Source organism: Stegodyphus dumicola, chromosome 12, assembly GCF_044657685.1.
Source record: "Stegodyphus dumicola isolate Sdum_Otavi_A_Nest chromosome 12, ASM4465768v1".
Lineage (NCBI taxonomy): Eukaryota > Metazoa > Arthropoda > Arachnida > Araneae > Eresidae > Stegodyphus > Stegodyphus dumicola.
Window position 1 is genome coordinate 32,948,075 of NC_140779.1, and position 18,276 is coordinate 32,966,350.

The following is an 18,276-nucleotide window of genomic DNA, read 5'->3' on the forward strand; positions in this document are numbered from 1 at the left end:
TTATTCACATTGCACGTAAGTTAGGTAATCTATTTTAGAGGTATGGTTATGTATTCTGGGTATCAAAAGCGCATGCAACTGATGCATAATTTGAGAAGTGGGTTGTCTCAATTATGTAAGAATCGGGCAATGGCTGAATTTCCTAGAATTTCTGTTATTAAAAAATAAAGAATCGGCATGTGTATTTGTTACATTGTTGAAAGACAGTAGCATCTACAGCCTTCATATTTTGAATACATGTCATTCCATGCCCTAACAATACATTTTTAAAATTTATTTATCTTAAATTTTAAATTAAATCTTAAAATTTATTTATCTTAAATTTTAAATTAAATCTTAAAATTTATTTATCTTAAAATTTAAACCTGACCACACCACGCTGTTCCTCTTTTGCAGCGTCCATTATGTCACGCTACCAACTTCAACCCAGTGTAAGAGCGCCTTAACTTTAACGTCACACTTTCGCGCTACTTTCGTAAATGAAGGCTGTCTCTGTGCTACGCGCATGCACCGCAGATGATGGACCGAACCATTCTTGCTGAGGAGGGGTTGGCTCACTTTCATTTGACTCGTCCTTATATTTCGAAGAAATAACCAGTTGAGAAGTTTGGTATATTTAACTATCTAACAAACTAAAAATCATTCAATTTTATTTTAAAAAGGGCAAAAATTCTTTTAATGGTAAGTAGTACAAAAGTGTAATTTTTTTTTCTATTTCAAGTGAAAAAGCATGTATTTCATTACACAGTTAACTTATTAAATTACAGCCCTTCTAAGCTAATTTTAGCAATGAGCTCCCCTTTTTTTAACATTAAAAGTAACTGCACAGTGCAACTGAGCAAAATAAAGAATGGTTTCCAGTGTTAAGAAATAACCTCATATGTTATTCCCCCACAATTTCTAGCTATGGAAACATTTTCAACAAATATATATTATTAATTTTTAAATTTACAAATTATAGAAACTTGAAAAATGGTAAAGCTATGCATATAAACTGCAATGTCCTGGTTAGTATTATGGAATGTACAATGCTATAAGTTTAAATTTTTTATCATTTGTTAAATCTTCACATTGAACTTATTTTCTGTAACTTATACTCAAAAAATTATTATTGCGATATTTACTAAACTTTAACAAACAAAGGCAAATAAAATAAATTAAAGAAAATTAGGCATTACATAATATTGAAATTAACAAATACGAGCAACTTAATGTATGCTTTGCCTTATGTATATGCTTATTTCACGCATTTATAGTTCTAGTGATAAGCTTATTTAAATTATCACAATAAAAATAAAGAATTTGAATTCCACAATTTAACATTAGGATAAAACTTAAAGATGTTTTATTGAGTTCTTCATTAAATTATAAGAGAAACAACTTTTGCAATAGTTACTAATAAAGATAATAAATATTTATTTAAATTAAAAATGTAATTTCATCAAAATATATACCACTTAAAATTTCAGCATCAAGTTTATGTAACTTAACACATTCCATGATTGACTGAATACTTTTGTTTAAAACATTTTATTATCAAATGTTATAAGCATCTACAACATTAATGTCCACTAATATCTTATTACATTTACATCAGCATTTTATACATACAAATCCATAGCATAAAATAAACTTAAATAATAACAAATGAAAGAAAACAATAGGCAATAGTTGAAATTCTTTTCATTCTGGATAGAGTACTAGTGATAATGTTATGAGCACACATGACATAATACAGTTCCAAATGCATACTGTTATAAATGCTTGTTTATTTGAATACAAGTTGATTTTACTGTATTTGCTTCATTTATTATTGGTGCATTTTGTATGGTAGTTTTGTTCTTCATGAATAAGTATTTCATTTAATTTTAAATCTGTGGTTATTTATTGTGTTTCCATATCTTCATTTCAAATATTATTTTAAAGAACTTTTATTCTGAATAAGCTGACACTGGAACTGTTAGGAGAACTAAATTAGAATTAGACAAAAGAAAAAAAAAAAAAAAAAAAAAACTCCTCTAATGGATTTTAGTGACAAAAATGGTTGGCAAGTCGACAATATTTGATAATTTTTCATTAGCAACATTCTGAAGTATCCAAAAAATGCTTTTTCTTTGGGTAAAGGCATATTTATTTGAAGCTGCAATAGTTGCTGCAGTTATATTATTTCTTTTATTATATTATATTCGCTATACAGTCAAAAGTCGTTAATCCGGACTCGTCGGGACTTTGGCGATTCCGGATTATAGATCATCAGTTTAAATCTGGTAAGATGGCATGCAGAAATTCTAAAATTAAAAATATGAAACCGTAATTTATGAAATAAAGAGTAATTATGATCTAAAGGGAATCAAAATTTACAAAAAAAAAAAAAGCTTAATATTTATTTGCTTACATTAGTAACGATTTCTTTCAATGTAAGTTGTTTAAGTTGCTTCGTTTTTTGTGCTAATACTTTTCCTTTAATTCTATAAACAGACATAATTTTTTGTTCAGTTACTAAGTTCCACTGTTCAAGTCTTGTAATTGCTGTGCCGAGAATACCGACTAACTTGTCAATCGAAATTTTTTCGTTTTCACTAACCTCTCTGTCACATTCTTCATGTCTTTATCCATTTTTTGCTGCAATTTCACTTTTTGTTTGTTGAACATCGAAACATACTTTCGTTTTGTAGATCCTTTGGAAGTTCCAGCATTGGAAATTCTATTTGACATAATCGAAAGTTCAAGTTTACTTTTATAAAATTGCTCTTACAGTCTGCAAAAAATATTAAGCGGGATCCAATTCGAAGATTAAGCAACAACGCAATCGTTAACATTAACTGAAATAGATAATTAGATAATTTTAGCTTACACCGTCCATTATACATTAAACGCGCAGGCGAAAACGTATTCTGCACTTGCGCACACGCATATGCGCAGTAGTCAAGGTCTTACGCGCACGCGTAAAACGCCTGTGCTCATGTGCCAACGCGACGCATGCGCAGAAAGTTTTTAGCTTTGAGGTCCGGATTATGGGTGTCCGAATTAACGACTTTTGACTGTATTATTTGGTATATCATTTCTTTAAAAAAAAGAGAGAGAGAGAGAAAGAATCTAACAAATATAAAAATATACCATGGCTACCTCTAACACTCTATTGAGAATTCAAAAGATATCATTCTGTTTTTGAATATTTTGTGATTTTGCCGTTGAATTGAATTTTATGTGCAAAGAACATGAAATTTAATAAATAAAATTAACACAAAAAAGCTAATAAAAAGAAGACAAATAAAAATTTTTGTAAGCCAAGCAATCTTAGTAAGAAAACTAAACACTGATATCATGAACTGGGAAAAGAATGGAAAAAGAAAAATGCAACATTTAATACTGCATTGAGAATTTTAAACATCTGTTGCTTTTAAAAATTTTGTGACTTTGCTGCGTATGTGGTGTAAGGAAAAAAAAAAAAAAAAAAAAAAAAAAAAAATAACAATAAAGCTAAAAAGACCACAAAAGGGAGGGGGTAGCAGGAGTGAGTGCAAGAGCAAACTGGTAGACTGTGAGCTCTGAAAAAGCATAAAAAAACTAACAACCCCTTTTGGAGTGATTTATTCACATCCATTTTTTAATCTGCTATATATTTGAACTTCTGCTTTAGAAATGGTAAACACTGTATAATATCCATATAAAAAAGGGGAAAAAAGAGATGGAATAAATGCACAACTGAATCTGTATATAAGTTTTTGTAATGATCAAATGTTGAAGCTATTTATATCACTACTTACAAACCGTTATTTTTAGGTAATTTAATTTTAAATGGGTAAATAAAATTGATATTAATTTAATTTTAATAAGGGAAAAAGATTGAAATTTGTAAAAATAGTTTGGCTAATCTTTGGAATATGGTAACAGGTGGTTTGGCGACATTTTGGTAAGGCAATAAAGGTTACTAGCTAGGACTTCAGCAGTGTACATGGATATAGTCAAGAGTGTGCGCAATGCCATTTTTGTGCAATTCTGGGATGTTTTTTTAAGTGAAAATAGGTCGACGTATACATGGATGATACCGTGTATGTGCAATTCGTAAAAACGCGGCAAGCAGTGGGCGATTCTGCACTTTCTCCCAATTTCGCACCTAATCTTCGTCATGATTAAGCACTTTTGTTCCATAAAAGTTCTAGCATAAGCGTAATTCGGCTAGCAGATTGTTGGGAAAAATGTTGTAAATGTTGAGTAAGAAAAACATGCCTTTACTTCATGAAAACAAAATGGCGTCCAAACAAAAACTAGCAGGTTGCTGTAGCAGGGTTGGTTGCCAAATTTTCGCCAAAAAATCGCCCAGTTACCATAATCCAAAGATTAACCAATAATTTTTATACTGAATAGGGTATTGCAAAAATACTTAAATAATTATAAGAGTTTTAGCATCATTTATAATAATACAGTAATTATTTCATTTAAAATTTCTTCATACTCGAGTTATAGATAATTAAGAATTCTATGTATGTAAAAATATTTTGTAACCAATCCTTAACATAAACTGTTAGAGTAGTTAGTCTAACAGTGGCGCCCCACGTTGGGTGCCACTTTGTGTGGGGATTGTTTTAGATAGGGTAATAGAAGATTCCTGTACAGTGTAACAAATATCTATTAATAGAGTTAAGTTACACACGAACATTACATTTAACTGTAAGAAAATTACAGAGCAAGAGTCTAATACAACCTATCAAGTGGAATGCTTGGCTTTCGCTCACTTTCTTTTTCAGAAACAGTACTTGCAGCCACACCCACTGGATCTAACTCCTAAAACTTTAGAAAGGAGATACCTCGCCCGTCAGGTATGAGGTTTTTTTGTGCGTGCCACTTCGATGGCCTATCAGCAACAAATAGTTGTCGTTAATGATATGATTTGTTTTGCATTTAAACAGTAATGTTCTATAATGTGTTAGTCCTTAACGTTGAAATCGTTTAAATATGAAAACATAAAAATACTTTACTGTGTTCTTAAAGTATATATGTATATCATTTATGAATATTGTATTATCCTGAAGTGATTAAGAAATTCTTTCATTTTGTTTACACATAATGAGTGCTCGAGAACTGTATAATCATAATATTCAGTTTTGTTTCGAAATGGTAAATGTAATAAAATATAAAAAGGTGTAATATATTCAAAGCAAGACATTTTAAGAGTAAATTTCTGTATTACAATTGTTATTATAATATGCTGAATGTATTCAATCTTATAAATGTAATTTCTTTTTGAGCTTAACTTGACGAACCAGTGACTCAGTGACATGTTTATTACCCTGTTGCCTCCATAACAGTTTTATTTATTGATATTTTTTTCTTCCATTTCTGCTTACATTGTAGAAAATTGTTTATATTTGATGAATTAAAGAAGCGTAAGATTCTGTCTGCCAAAGTATTATTTTTTATACACTGATTGATATACAAGGTTGTTCAATAAGTTCGTGGAACGCCATCTATTCGTCAATATTAGACCTAAAACTTCGACGCCATTTTCATATTTGTTCTTTCTTAGGAACACGTCAAAAGTTTCATTTCGATCTGTTAATTTATTTATTGTTTAACCACCCTTTATATCTAATGTGTTGTGCCTTTTTTCAGGTATGGATAAAATTGAGCAACGTGCAGTTATCAAATTCTTTGTAAAGAAAGGTTTAAAGGCAATGGAAATTCATACCGAAATGGTGAATGTGTTGGGTGAATCTGCTCCTTCCAAAACAGTGGTTTGCAAGTTGGCTAGTTTATTCAAAAGTGGTCGTACCAGCCTTGAAGACGATCTGCGAGAGGGACGTCCAAAAACTGCATCAACACTGGAAATCATCGGAAAAATACAAGATATGGTATAGGAAGACCGTCGATTGACTGAAAGAGATTTAACAGAGGCTTTAGGCATTTCATTGGGAACAATGAGATATATTTTGAGTCTTAATTTGGGTTTCAAAAAACTTTGTGCAAAATGGGTACCACATTCTCTAACGATGGAGCAAAAACACATTCGGATGCAAATTTACCAGCTACATTTGGAGCGTTTTAAGAAGAATAAAAGCGACTTTATCCATCGATTTAACACAATTGATGAGACTTGGGTCTACCATCATGATCCTGAATCAAAACAGGAGGTTAAGGGGTGGTGTAAACCCGGCTCTTCGGCGCCGAAGCGAGTTTGTATGCAAAAATCAGCCAAGAAGGTGTTAGCATCAGTTTTTTGGGAAGTGAAAGGAATTTTGTTTATAGATTACTTTCAAACTGGCAAAATAATTAATTCGGATTATTATTGTAACCTTTTGAATCAATTAGACGAAAAAATTCGTGAAAGAAGACCCGGATTACAGAAGAAGAAAATCATTTTCCACCAAGATAACGTACCTGCGCACATAGATCAAAAAACCTTTGCTAAAATAACTGAATTGAAGTATGGATTGTTGCAACATCCAGCCTATTCGCCAGATTTATTCCCTCCGACTTCTGGCACTTCCCACACCTCAAACAATATCTCCGTGGAAAACGATTTTCTTCAAACGAAGAGGTAATAGCTGCCGTGGAGGGATATTTTGCAGAGCTGCGGAGAAACCACTACAGTCAAGGGATCCATAAATTAGAAGACTGTTGGAATAAGTGTATTGAAGTTGAGGGAAAAGTCATTTTTACAAATAAAAACTGGTTTCGTGTCCGTTCCGCAAACTTATTGAACAACCTGGTACGTTTCAGATGTGCGTAATTCTTTTAGTTTCATAAGTGTATTGCTAGCCATGAATGTTTTATTTTGTTCTTTGAGAATAGAAATAATTAACGGAAAAGGATTTTATTGATGCTATTTAAACTGTGCTATTTCTAAGCCCTGTAAAATGTTTTCTTTTAAGGAAGAGTGCCTTTTTTAGATATTATTTTGACACTGTGTTACTTTTGATACAACTAACTTTAGTATAGTGCTGTTCTATAATAAAATTACTACAAATCGTTACTGGGTAAGGTGACCTCATTACAACCTTCTAGTTAGTGCCACAATAAAGTGTTTTTTTTTCATCGAAGAATTTATTTTAAGTGAAATGTGTCATCATGTTGTTTTTTTGCTAAAGGACGTAAACAAGATATGTGTGTTCTAGCAAAAGAACTTGGTGTGAATGTTACAGAACAAAGACAATAGTTGATATTAAGGATGCCATTTTAAGGAGTATAGGAGATAATGAAGAGTTCACTAAAGATCTTTTTTGTAGCATTATTGCAGAACGAAAAGAAATAGAAGAACATGAATTTAACGAATGAAAACAGCGTGAGGAACGCGAATATAACGAAAGGAAAGACATAGAAGAACGCAAGCACGAGCTTGAGAAATTGAAAATACAAGTAGCTAGTTTAGGTGCTAGTCATGATTCCGTACCTGCTTTGAAACTCATTGACACGGATATCCCTAGGTTACAATTACAAACTTTAATTCCTCACTTTAATCCAAAAAGTGATGACATGACCCTTTTTCTCACTTTATCTGAAAGGCAACTAACAATTTTGAACATTCTTCAAGGGAAATGGGTAGTGTATCTCTTAGGTTTGTTACCTAATGATGTTGCAAAACTGATTGCAAAGGAACCTGCTGGTGATGCACAAGATTATGACAACATTAAGCAAATACTCTTAAAGCGTTTTAAATTGAGTGCTGAAAAGTTTCGACAGTTATTTTCGCAACATCACAAAAGTCCTGATAGTACATGGCGAGATTTTTACTCCGATTTGAGAAATTTCTTTGATGGCTGGATTGGCGAATTAAAAGTCAATACTTTTGAGAAGTTAAAAGATTTGATGATATGACCAAATTAAAAGACGGCCCTTATTTTAGATTTATATGAAGAAGCTAAAAACATCAGGAGTAGAAACATCAGTAATAACACTCCAAAGCCGTCTCAACATAGTGGTCCTAAAAATTATAAAAATAACCCTCAACTTGTTAAAAATTCAGCGACAAGGAATTCTGGCATAAGAGAAGATCGACCAACTGTTAGTTGTTATGGTTGTGGAAAATCAGACATCGTTAAGGATATGTGTTGAACCTGCTCTCCTCCTTTAAGTAAAGAATCAGCCAACTTTAAAGCAATAAACTTACATACAGTGTCTGTAGAGACACCTTACACGACTCTTAAATTACTCTCTGAGTAAAAATCAACGGATTTACGAGAATCGTCTGTGCTGATACTGGCGCTAATCACACTATAGCGGGAGAAATATTATATAATCTCTTGAAAGAACAAGGATTAGAATTTAAGAAAACTACCATGAAGGTCACTCTTGCCGACGGTATTCAAAAGGATGAAGAGGTTCACATGACCCAGGTAAACATTCACATCGAAGGAAGATCATTCCACGTAACTTTATTTGTGCTTTCCTCAGCAAAGGTAACAGGACACTTTTAGGATCGGATTTTCTTAGAAGCACTGGAATTGTTTTAGATCTATAAAATTATTGGTGGTTTTACCACGATAATCCGCAACAAATGTTTAAGTTTATTGATGATGATTCTAAACCCAATGATCGAACCGAATGTACGTCAGAAATTGACACTGTACTGTTAAGAGAATGTGAAGGACAACATCTATCGGCTCATCAAAGATCACAATTATATGAACTATTGAGTCAATATTCAACTATCTTCCAACCAGGGGGAGAAGCAACACCTTTCATAGAACATCGAATTAAAACTGGAAACCATCCCCCAGTAGCTGTACCACCATACAGAATGAACCCTGCTAAGAAAGAAATCTTAAAGCAAGAAATTGATAAGTTCTTATCTGAAGGAATAATTGATGAATGCGAATCCTCTTATGCATCCCCAGTTGTTTTAATACCAAAACCTAATGGAACAGTAAGCCTCTGCATAGATTACCGGAAATTGAACATGATTACAATTCCAGATTTCTACCCAACTTCCGAGAATGGATAAACTGTTACATGAGGCGAAACCTACTCCTTTCATGTCAACCCTTGATATTCATGCAGGTTATCACCAAGTGAAGGTTCATACTGATGATCAAGACAAGACAGCATTTGTATGTCCCTTCGGAACATATCGTTTCTTACGAATGCCCTTTGGTCTTCGGCATGCCCCAGCAAGATTCCAGAGATTGATAGACCATTTTCGAAATGGACTTGAGGACATCCTAACCCTCACGAGATTCACAAGGTGACCTCCGTGGGTGACAGACGTGTCTGACATGAGCTCCGCACCGAACGATGCAACCACCAAGAAGCCGGAAGCAATGGCCGGCACCACCGTCCCTAGCGCTATGGACACCACGCTGCAGCAGCTATCGACCATACTACCTTCTACTTCTTATGTTCCTGTTCCTGACTCTAGTTCCGGTTCCCGATCTTGATACTCTCCTAATGGAATTAAAGCAACTTTATCAACTGAAGGCGCAGTTTACCGACCTAGAGTAGACGCTTGCAAGAGCCAAAAGAACCATTCCTCTGGCCAACTTCGACCTGAAGGTTGTTCAACATGAAAGTCAGGTAATATTGCATTCACTTACCATGCTTGCCAAATGCTTACAGTTACCTCTCTTCAGCATTCCCCCTACAGAGGAGGAATGCATTAGCAAAATTCTTTCCATCGTAAAAAAATCCAAAATTGATTCCGCAGAAAAAGATAGACCAGTTTTTGATCATAGGCAAAACAACCAAGCCAAAAATTCAGTTAGCGATGCAGCCAAAAATAATTCTCCTAGAAAATCTAAAATACAAAATTCTCAAAACTCCGAGAAAAAAAACAATCTGAACACCAGCTAAACTTCAAACAGAAAAAGCAATTATTTCAACCAGTAAAAAAATTCAAAACCTAAATATCCAACAAAAAAGAAAGCTTAGGAAATCCTAAATCCAAGAAAATAAGAAAAACCGATAATAAAGGTTTTACCGAGCCTGCCCACCATGTTGTCACTAAAGGCGCGGGAAATCAAGTTTCTACACAGCCAGAAACGGTCGGCTCTCAAAGTCTCCCCCCATTTTGGAGTGAGCGCGGAGACAGCGGCCCCTCCAAGATGAAAATGTTTTCCCTGCTGAAGCAGAACAAATCCTGAGTCAAGATTCAGAGGAGCAAGGAGAGAGTAGCGCTCCCCCCCAGTCACGAAGAATTTATTTCTCCGTCGACCTGAAAGATTTTGAATTCTTAGTCGCGGTAGTGCAAAATGCAGTACCTTCGGCTCAATGCCAAATGAAAGGAAGATACCTAAGAATTGCTGTACAAACTGAAACTGATTACCGCATTGTTGCAAATATTCTCACAACGCACGGTGTGCAATACAAATCCTTCAATTTGAAACAACATCGTCCGATCAAGGCAGAGTAATTCGGGGACTCCCTAATAATGCCAAGACGGAGAAAATAATGCAAAAACTGTCTTATATTGGATACAGTGTCCTCAGTGTCACTCAGTTCAAAAAACATAAAACCCAGCACCCTATGCCTTTATTCCTGATCCAGCTCAATCCATCCCTCAATGCATTTGATATCTTTGAGGAAACTAGAATGATGGGCCTCGATATCAGCATTGAAAAACATATTGGACGCAAAGGACCGAGTCAGTGCTGGCGCTGCCAGGGCTTTTTCCATAGTTCGGCGGTCTGTATGCTTCCCATCAAGTGCCTGAAATGTGCTGAACCGCATTTTGAGGCTCAGTGCACTAAGGACCCAGACCAGCCTAATACTTGTGCAAACTGCCTTGGCAGTCATGCTAGTAACTGGCTTTACTGTCGTCACCACCCAAATAACAGGAATAAGGCAAAAAAATCCCCCCTTCTGGACACGGTGCCGGGAAATCTAAATTTACGCCTGCTCCTCTCAGCAGCATGGACCCCATGTTTTCTTCAGTTGTTTCTGGACATTCATACAATCCCGGACGTCAACAACCAAAGCCTCAACGCAGCATCCCTTCTCCTATCCATATGGAAGAGCAGAGTAAAGCATCAAAGCCACAACCACCTGCCCAGGCTCCAGCTCCGACTCCGGATGACGGAAGCTGCACAGATTTCGTTTGATTCGACAAACACCTTTCCGATCTCAAAGCTGTTTTCGTTGCGAGATTTCAAATATATTTCAGGCGGACATGCCCACAAGAAGTCCAAAAGACACACGTGAATCCCAACTTAAAGTTGAAAACTTAAAAAAATTACAGAAAGTTTCGAATCTACTCAGAAAACTGAAGAATGTGCGAACTGGACTGAACGGGGATTCTTAATTAATCAAGGTGTTCTCTACCGATATGTCCCTGACTCCGATTCAGAAAAAGCCCAGTTAGTAATTCCAACTGCCGAGCGTGAATCAATCATGCGGAAGCAGCATGATGACCCAATCGCTGGACATTATGGAGAGAAAGGAACATTCCAAAGAATTGCCAGACGCTATTATTGGACTGGTATGAAAAAGTACATATCTGACTATGTGAAAAGCAACCGCTACAAGGCTACCAACCAAAAGCCAGCTGGACTGCTAAGAACCCCTGTCTATTCTCAACGTTTTGAGATCATATCTATTAATTTGTTTGGGCCACTGCCAAAACTGACACTGGAAAACAATGGATCTTCATTGTGGAAGACTGTGCTATGCGATGGGTAGAATTATTTCCTCTTGCTCAAGCTACAGCATGCGGCTGCGCTATAACCCTAATCGAAGAAGTATTCATGTGGCATGGTATACCACGAAGAATCATCAGCGATAACGGCACCCAGTTTATCAGTGCAGTCATGCAACAAGTTTGCTGCACATTAAATATCAATCAAAACTCGATACCAGTTTACTTTCCTCAGTCAAATCCTGTGGAACGGAAAAATAGATACTTAAAACCTCGTCTTGCAATCCTAGTAGGAGATGCGCATGACAACTGGCATTCGAAACTCCCAGTTATTCGCTTCGCTATGAATATGGCCGTCTGTGACACTACAAGGCCATACACCAGCATTCCTAATGTTTGGAAAAGAGCTGAGGACTGCCGATGACATTGTTCACGATTTCAAAGCTGTGTTTGAAAATGATAACTTTGTTCCTGAAATCACCCCTTATCTTAAACAATTCGCAACTATTACAAAGGACATATGAGAGCATATCGAAATAAAGCAAGTTCAACGTAAAAAGCAATATGATAAAGGAAGGCGACAAGTGTTTTATTCACCAGGTGATAAAGTATGGGTCAATTTACATCCCGTTAGCAATGCAAAAAACAAAATGACTTCAAAGTTCATACCCAAAGTGTGACGGTCCATATTTGGTAATGACACAGAAATCACCTACTTCCTATGTCATTTCAAGCCTTCATAAACCAAACGAATTCTTAGAAACTTAATATACGTCTGCACTGACACCTTTCAAAGACTCATCCACTTCTCCCATTCTTCTGCTCAGGAAGAGAAGTAGGCCGCCAAAAGTTACTTTGCATTTCTGAAATAATCAAGAACTTGTGATTCCAGACAGTGCTCCAAAGAGAGGTCCCCTTGCCGAGGAAACCAAAAAAACTGAGACTAGAGACAATGTTACAAGAGCTCCCAAGTCTTCCAGTTCTGTCTCCTTGAGGGACGTCGGCGGAGCCAGACGGGGAGTTTGTAATGAATCCTTAACATAAACTGTTACACTAACTGTGACAACAAGGCTGCCCTCTGGTGAGTAGCCAGAGAAATACTTCAGTAAAAGCCAAGCGTCCCACTTGATAGGTTGTATCAGACTCTTGCTCTGTAATTTTCTTAAAGTTAATTGTAATGTCCGTGTGTAACTTAAAACCTGTTAATAAATACTTGTTATACTATTCAGGACTCTTCTATGACCCTATCTAAAACGACCCCTTCACAATTTTCAATAATATCTTCAATACTATCTTCTAAGCTAAAAACAAATCAAATAATACCAAAATGAGAAATACAATATAAAATGTGTTAAAAATGTTTCTTTTATTACTTTGATGCACTTTAAAACTAACTGCTTAGTGTTTTACTTCTTCTACTGCAAATTAGCAGAGACTTGCACATCCACATATGGTTTTAAGAATATTTTAAACCATTATTTAGCAGAATATTGTTATATATTAATTAAAGGATGGATTGCAGTCATGATATTTATATCAAGAATTATCCCCTGAGAGGCATGACCAGCTTTAATCATGAGATTTTTTTGTTATTTGGTATATTTTACCTTTAAAATATTTGGCTTTCTTACTTAAATGATTTAAATGCTACCTTAATGAAAGAAAGTTTATGAAAACAGACTTAAATAATTAATTATAAAAATTTAGCTAATAAATCATGTTTAAATATAGTTCTTCATATACAGATCCAAAAAATTATGCCAATCAGAGAGTCAACTATATAAATAACACAACTGTGTATTAATTTTGTATTTAATTGTAAAGAATAATTACGATCACAAAACTTTGGAAATACTCCTAAATTTGAATACATAGATTTTCAGATATTCAAAATAACATATTTTATGCTATGAAATAAATGTCATTATTTACATGAGAAATTTCATGTTATTATTCAATCCAAGTTCCTTCACTTTGCTATACAAACTGAACTAGCACAGAATGAAATGAGAACAAAAATAAACTGATTATCAGTATGGAACATTCAACATTAATTAAAATTAATCAATTTTATTACATCATTTGTGCATTTTATGCATTTAAAAACAATGCAATTTACTTCAATGAAAAGTATGATAAACATTGATCTCACATAAATACATACACTATATTACAAACTGAAAAGAAAGCAACCCATGCCTTTATGGATAGTCCAATTTGCTAACAATTTCTCTAACTTTGTTTATCAGCACTTCATTCTCACTAGGATTTTCAAGAATACTATGCAGCTGGTTGATGTAAGAATCGATAGTTTCTGGAGTAGGAACTTCATTTGTATCTAATAATAATAATGACAATAAAGACATTAATAATAATAATAATGAAGATTCTAACACTAAAAGTAAATAATTAATTATAAAATATTATATTAAATAAAATTATAAAATTATATAATTAATAATTAAAGACAAACTTACAACTCAAAATTTCAAAATCCATTTCTTGTTTTGTGTATTTCCAGATATTTTTTTGACTTTATTTTTTTATGTACTTGAATTTATTACTTGAATACGGTCAGCAAGCTTAATGCAAGATGATTTTTTAAGAAAGGGTTAAAATTGGACAATTAAAATGTTAATTACGTGTTGTTACGAATTGCACTGATTAGTTATTTTACAATAATTTTGTAAAATATGTTATAAATGGATTTGCATATTATTATACATCACTAATCAATACTATAAGCAAATACTATTGATTTGTCTAAAGTTTATCTTTTATTTTTATTCACTACAGTCAGCAACTGCTTTCAAAATTCTCAACTTTATGGGACTTTTTGCCTCTTTCATTCACCGAATTAAATAAACTGTTAAACTCTGTAAAAATTCTTAAAATACTGAGCAGCAGTTCAGAGCATAATCAATGCAAACGATACTGTGGATGAGTTTTGGACTGATGTACAATTCTAAATAAGAACTTTCCTTTCCGTAAATTTTTATTTTTATTCAAGTTTTCAACCATAAAAATTAATTTAGTTGCATATTCTACTTTTTTTAGTTGCTTTTATCACGATAAATTTTCACTGTAATCATTGAATGATCAATACAATACATTTACTTTACTGGAGGATGAACAATTTCTTAAAATGATATTACATGTTTAATTTCTCAATAAAAAATTTAAATATAGAATAACAGTGATATTGAGGATTTTGGTTTGTATGATTAAAGGAGAATTTTTATATTAAATTAATGGTGAAACTAACTTGTTTACACCACTTTAACTAAAACAAACTTTTAATATCAAAACATGTAATTTCAAAAGCCAACTGTCAGCTTATGGTGGCTTAAAATTTGGGTATAAGTTTTTGTAGTATGCACACAACTCCATTTCTACAAATGTTGAAAATGGCATCACCTCAAAAGAAAAAAATACCATTATCTTGCTTGTCAGGAATGAAAAAAGTACTTGGCTTAAATTTAAAAATACAGGAAAATATAAAATGAAATTTATGCCAAAAATACAAAAAAGAATAAACTTAAATTTTGAAAAAAATTGTATGTGTCAAAAAACAAAAACTTGTAGTGTGAAAAATGCAAGCAATTTCTAGCAGTAGAAAAACTGTCAATAAAATACTCAGTGGAGCTATTCCACTGAGTATTTTATTAAACTATATTGATGAACTCCATACTCTTTTTGATGTTTTACATTTGTACATCGGCATAACCAGTCTTGTAAATTTAAAAATACTCCGCTGGTTGCTGTTCTGTTATCATTTCTTCAAAATGTGACAGAAACAACAGAGAAATAGCAATTAAAGCTTATAACTTTTTTTTTTTTTTTTATAAAACCTAACCTTGCTTACTTTACACAAAACCAAAGCACAATTCTTAAGAGTGTGTTATAACATCACATTTACCTGTTACTGGCAATAAACTATACTGTTTGGTAACATTGTTGAAAATGTTCAACAGCAAAATACGTATCATTTTTAAATTTAAAAATGTCCAAATATTAATATTTGCTTCATTTTAAATATTTTTGTGACTGCAAGTACATGTCTACCTGAAAATTTCACACTATAATACAAGATATCAAAGAATTTACCATTAAAGTTTCAAAACAATAAACAAAATACCTAAAAATTTGGAAATAAAAAACAGAAAATAAAAAAATTGGAATTAAATCTTTATATGCTTATTGCAGTTTAATACTTAAAACAATTTTAAGCTAGACAGTTATGATTAGAATATTAGTTTAGGAACTGATACCAAGAAAAATCAAAATATAGAACATAAAATCATATATTCAACCAGAGGTGTTCCAACTAGCTCAGGCTTTCATTCGCTAAATCAATGATAAGTACACCTGAAACGTACTGAAATAATGTCCTATTTACTGACGAAAGCAAATTTAACATTTTTGGTTCCGATGGTCAAATAACTGTTTGGAGAAGGAAAAATGAGGAATTTCATTCTAAGAACTTAGTTGGAACAGTTAAGCATGACGGTGTTCTTGTGTGGAGGTGGATGGTAGCGTCAGGACTACGTAATTTGGTATTTATTGATGGCATAATGAATAATTCTCTTTATTTAAATATTTTAAGAGACAATTTAAAATTATCAGCCCAAAATTTGGATATTGGAAACAACTTTATTTTTAATCATGATAACGATCCTAAGCATATGGCTCTCAACGTTCGCCTGTGGTGTCTCTATAATTGACCACAGGTTTTGAAAACACCACCTCAGTCGCCAGAGTTAAACCCCATAGAACACATTTGGAAAGAACTGGAGGTTAGAGTACGAAAACAGGACATCCAAAACAAAAAGTGAACTCAAGAATCAACTTGAGAACAGAAGAACTCAGGAACTCAAGTCATGATGGAAGAATGGATAAACATTTACAGAAATAAATAAATAAATAAAAAAAAGTAAAATTTATTACCATACATTTAAAAACTGTTGTGGATGCTAAAGGATATTCTACTAAATATTAATTTAACAAAAAATGAAAATATTTACTAATAAGTAAAGATTTTTTTGAAGTGTACGAAGACTTTTGTGAGATAAAATGTTTGTCAATTTTTGATTATTAATTTCTTAAAAAGTAAAGTTTCACTATATTTTAAAAATATTTCATGTAATTTTGTTACAAATAAATTATAGATCATATTAAAATCTCATTCAGAAAGTTTACATGTAATTAATAGATACAGCCCTATTTCAATGAAAATCATAAGTGTACGAACACTTTTGGGAGCCACTGTATATTTTCTGATGCAAGCACAAAAACATATGGTGCAGTCGCATATTTCAAGATTAGGTACTATGACAAAGTGCGACAAGTTTTATAATTTCAAAATGTTATCTAGCTCCACTGAAGAAAATTACTTTGCCACGATTAGAACTATTAGGAAACTTGATTTCCACACGGTTGTCTGATTATATACGATCCACATTTTCTTCTTTGAAGGAAAGTGACATTTTCATGTGGACAGATTCTACAATATGTTTACATTGGATTAAAGGTGTTGCAAACGATTGGAACCAATTTGTCCGCAATATAACATTGGAAATCAAAGAAAAGACAAATCCATCGAATTGGAATTTTTCAACAGAAAGCTGAATCCAGCAGATAAACTTATTAGGGGAGTAAGAGAAAGATCTTTAATTAATGATGAAACATGGTGGAGAGGCCCCTTGTGGCTAATAGAAGTTGATGTTCTAAACAGTGAAGAAATACCAAATGCTGACATTGATACATTTGAAGCAGAAAAGGAGAGGGAAAAAAAAAAGAGCTGTATTGCTTTACCAAAATATGTTGAATGTACCGATAACTTGTTAAATTTGCACAGTTACAGTGACTTATCTAAGGTTCTTTGAATCACTGCATACGTCCTACAGTTTATTGATAACTGTAAGAGGAATTCTGAAAAGTGTAAAGGAGTGCTAACTGCTGAAGAACTCACAAAGGCTGAACGCTATTGAATTCGTTTTATACAGCAAAGTAAGTTTGAAAAGGATCTTATTAAATTGACATGAAAGGAACCACTTAATTCTGATTCCATATATACTATACAGTCTAAACCCGATCCTAACGGCAGAAAGACGTGTATGTCTTGGTGGTAGATTACAACATTCTGATTTTCAGTTTCAAGAAAAGCATTCATGGATTATACCGAAAAAAAAATCTAGATTCATTAAATTGCTAATTTAAAAGAGCACATGAAAACTTGCTTCATGCTGGTGTTTCAGATGCACTCACTCAAATTTGAGAAAAGTTTTGGATCATCCGAGGCAGACAAGCTGTAAAATCGTGCTTGAATAACTTTTGTTTGCAGGAAATTTAAGGCTAAAAAAGGGCATTCAAGTGATTGCTCCATTACCAGCAGAGAGAATTCATGAAGCGAATCCCTTTGAAATCATAGCTGTTGATTTTGCTGGACTTTCGTTCACAAAAAATGGAGACAAGGTTTACATTGAACTTTACTTGTGCAGTTTATCTTGAAATTGTTTCTAGCCTAAGCACTGGACATTTCCTTCTAGTATTTCGTCGCTTTGTGTCAAGAAGAGGAGTTTTCCGAATTATAAACTCTAACAATGCCGAAACTTTCAAAGGTGCAGATGTAGAACTGAAGAAGTTATATGCAAATATTGTATAAAAATTAAATAAAAACATTTTCTGAAACATTTAAGTGTGGCAAGTAA

The 18,276-nt window shown here is 33.3% G+C and overlaps 1 protein-coding gene across 5 annotated transcripts in view; it reads right to left on the reverse strand.

Moving 5' to 3' along the window:
- Positions 1-1,511: 1,511 nt before the first annotated feature.
- Positions 1,512-18,276, reverse strand: part of LOC118188990 (high mobility group protein 20A-like) — a 39,401-nt gene continuing 22,636 nt past the window's right edge. For 4 of the 5 annotated variants that reach the window (XM_035359517.2, XM_035359519.2, XM_035359518.2 and 1 more), the window contains exon 9: positions 1,512-13,904. In XM_035359517.2, coding sequence (XP_035215408.1) covers positions 13,768-13,904 — 137 coding nt within the window. In that variant the 3' untranslated portion in view covers positions 1,512-13,767. The remainder of the gene's footprint in view (positions 13,905-18,276) is intronic. The other variant, XM_085827603.1, reaches the window with a different exon arrangement.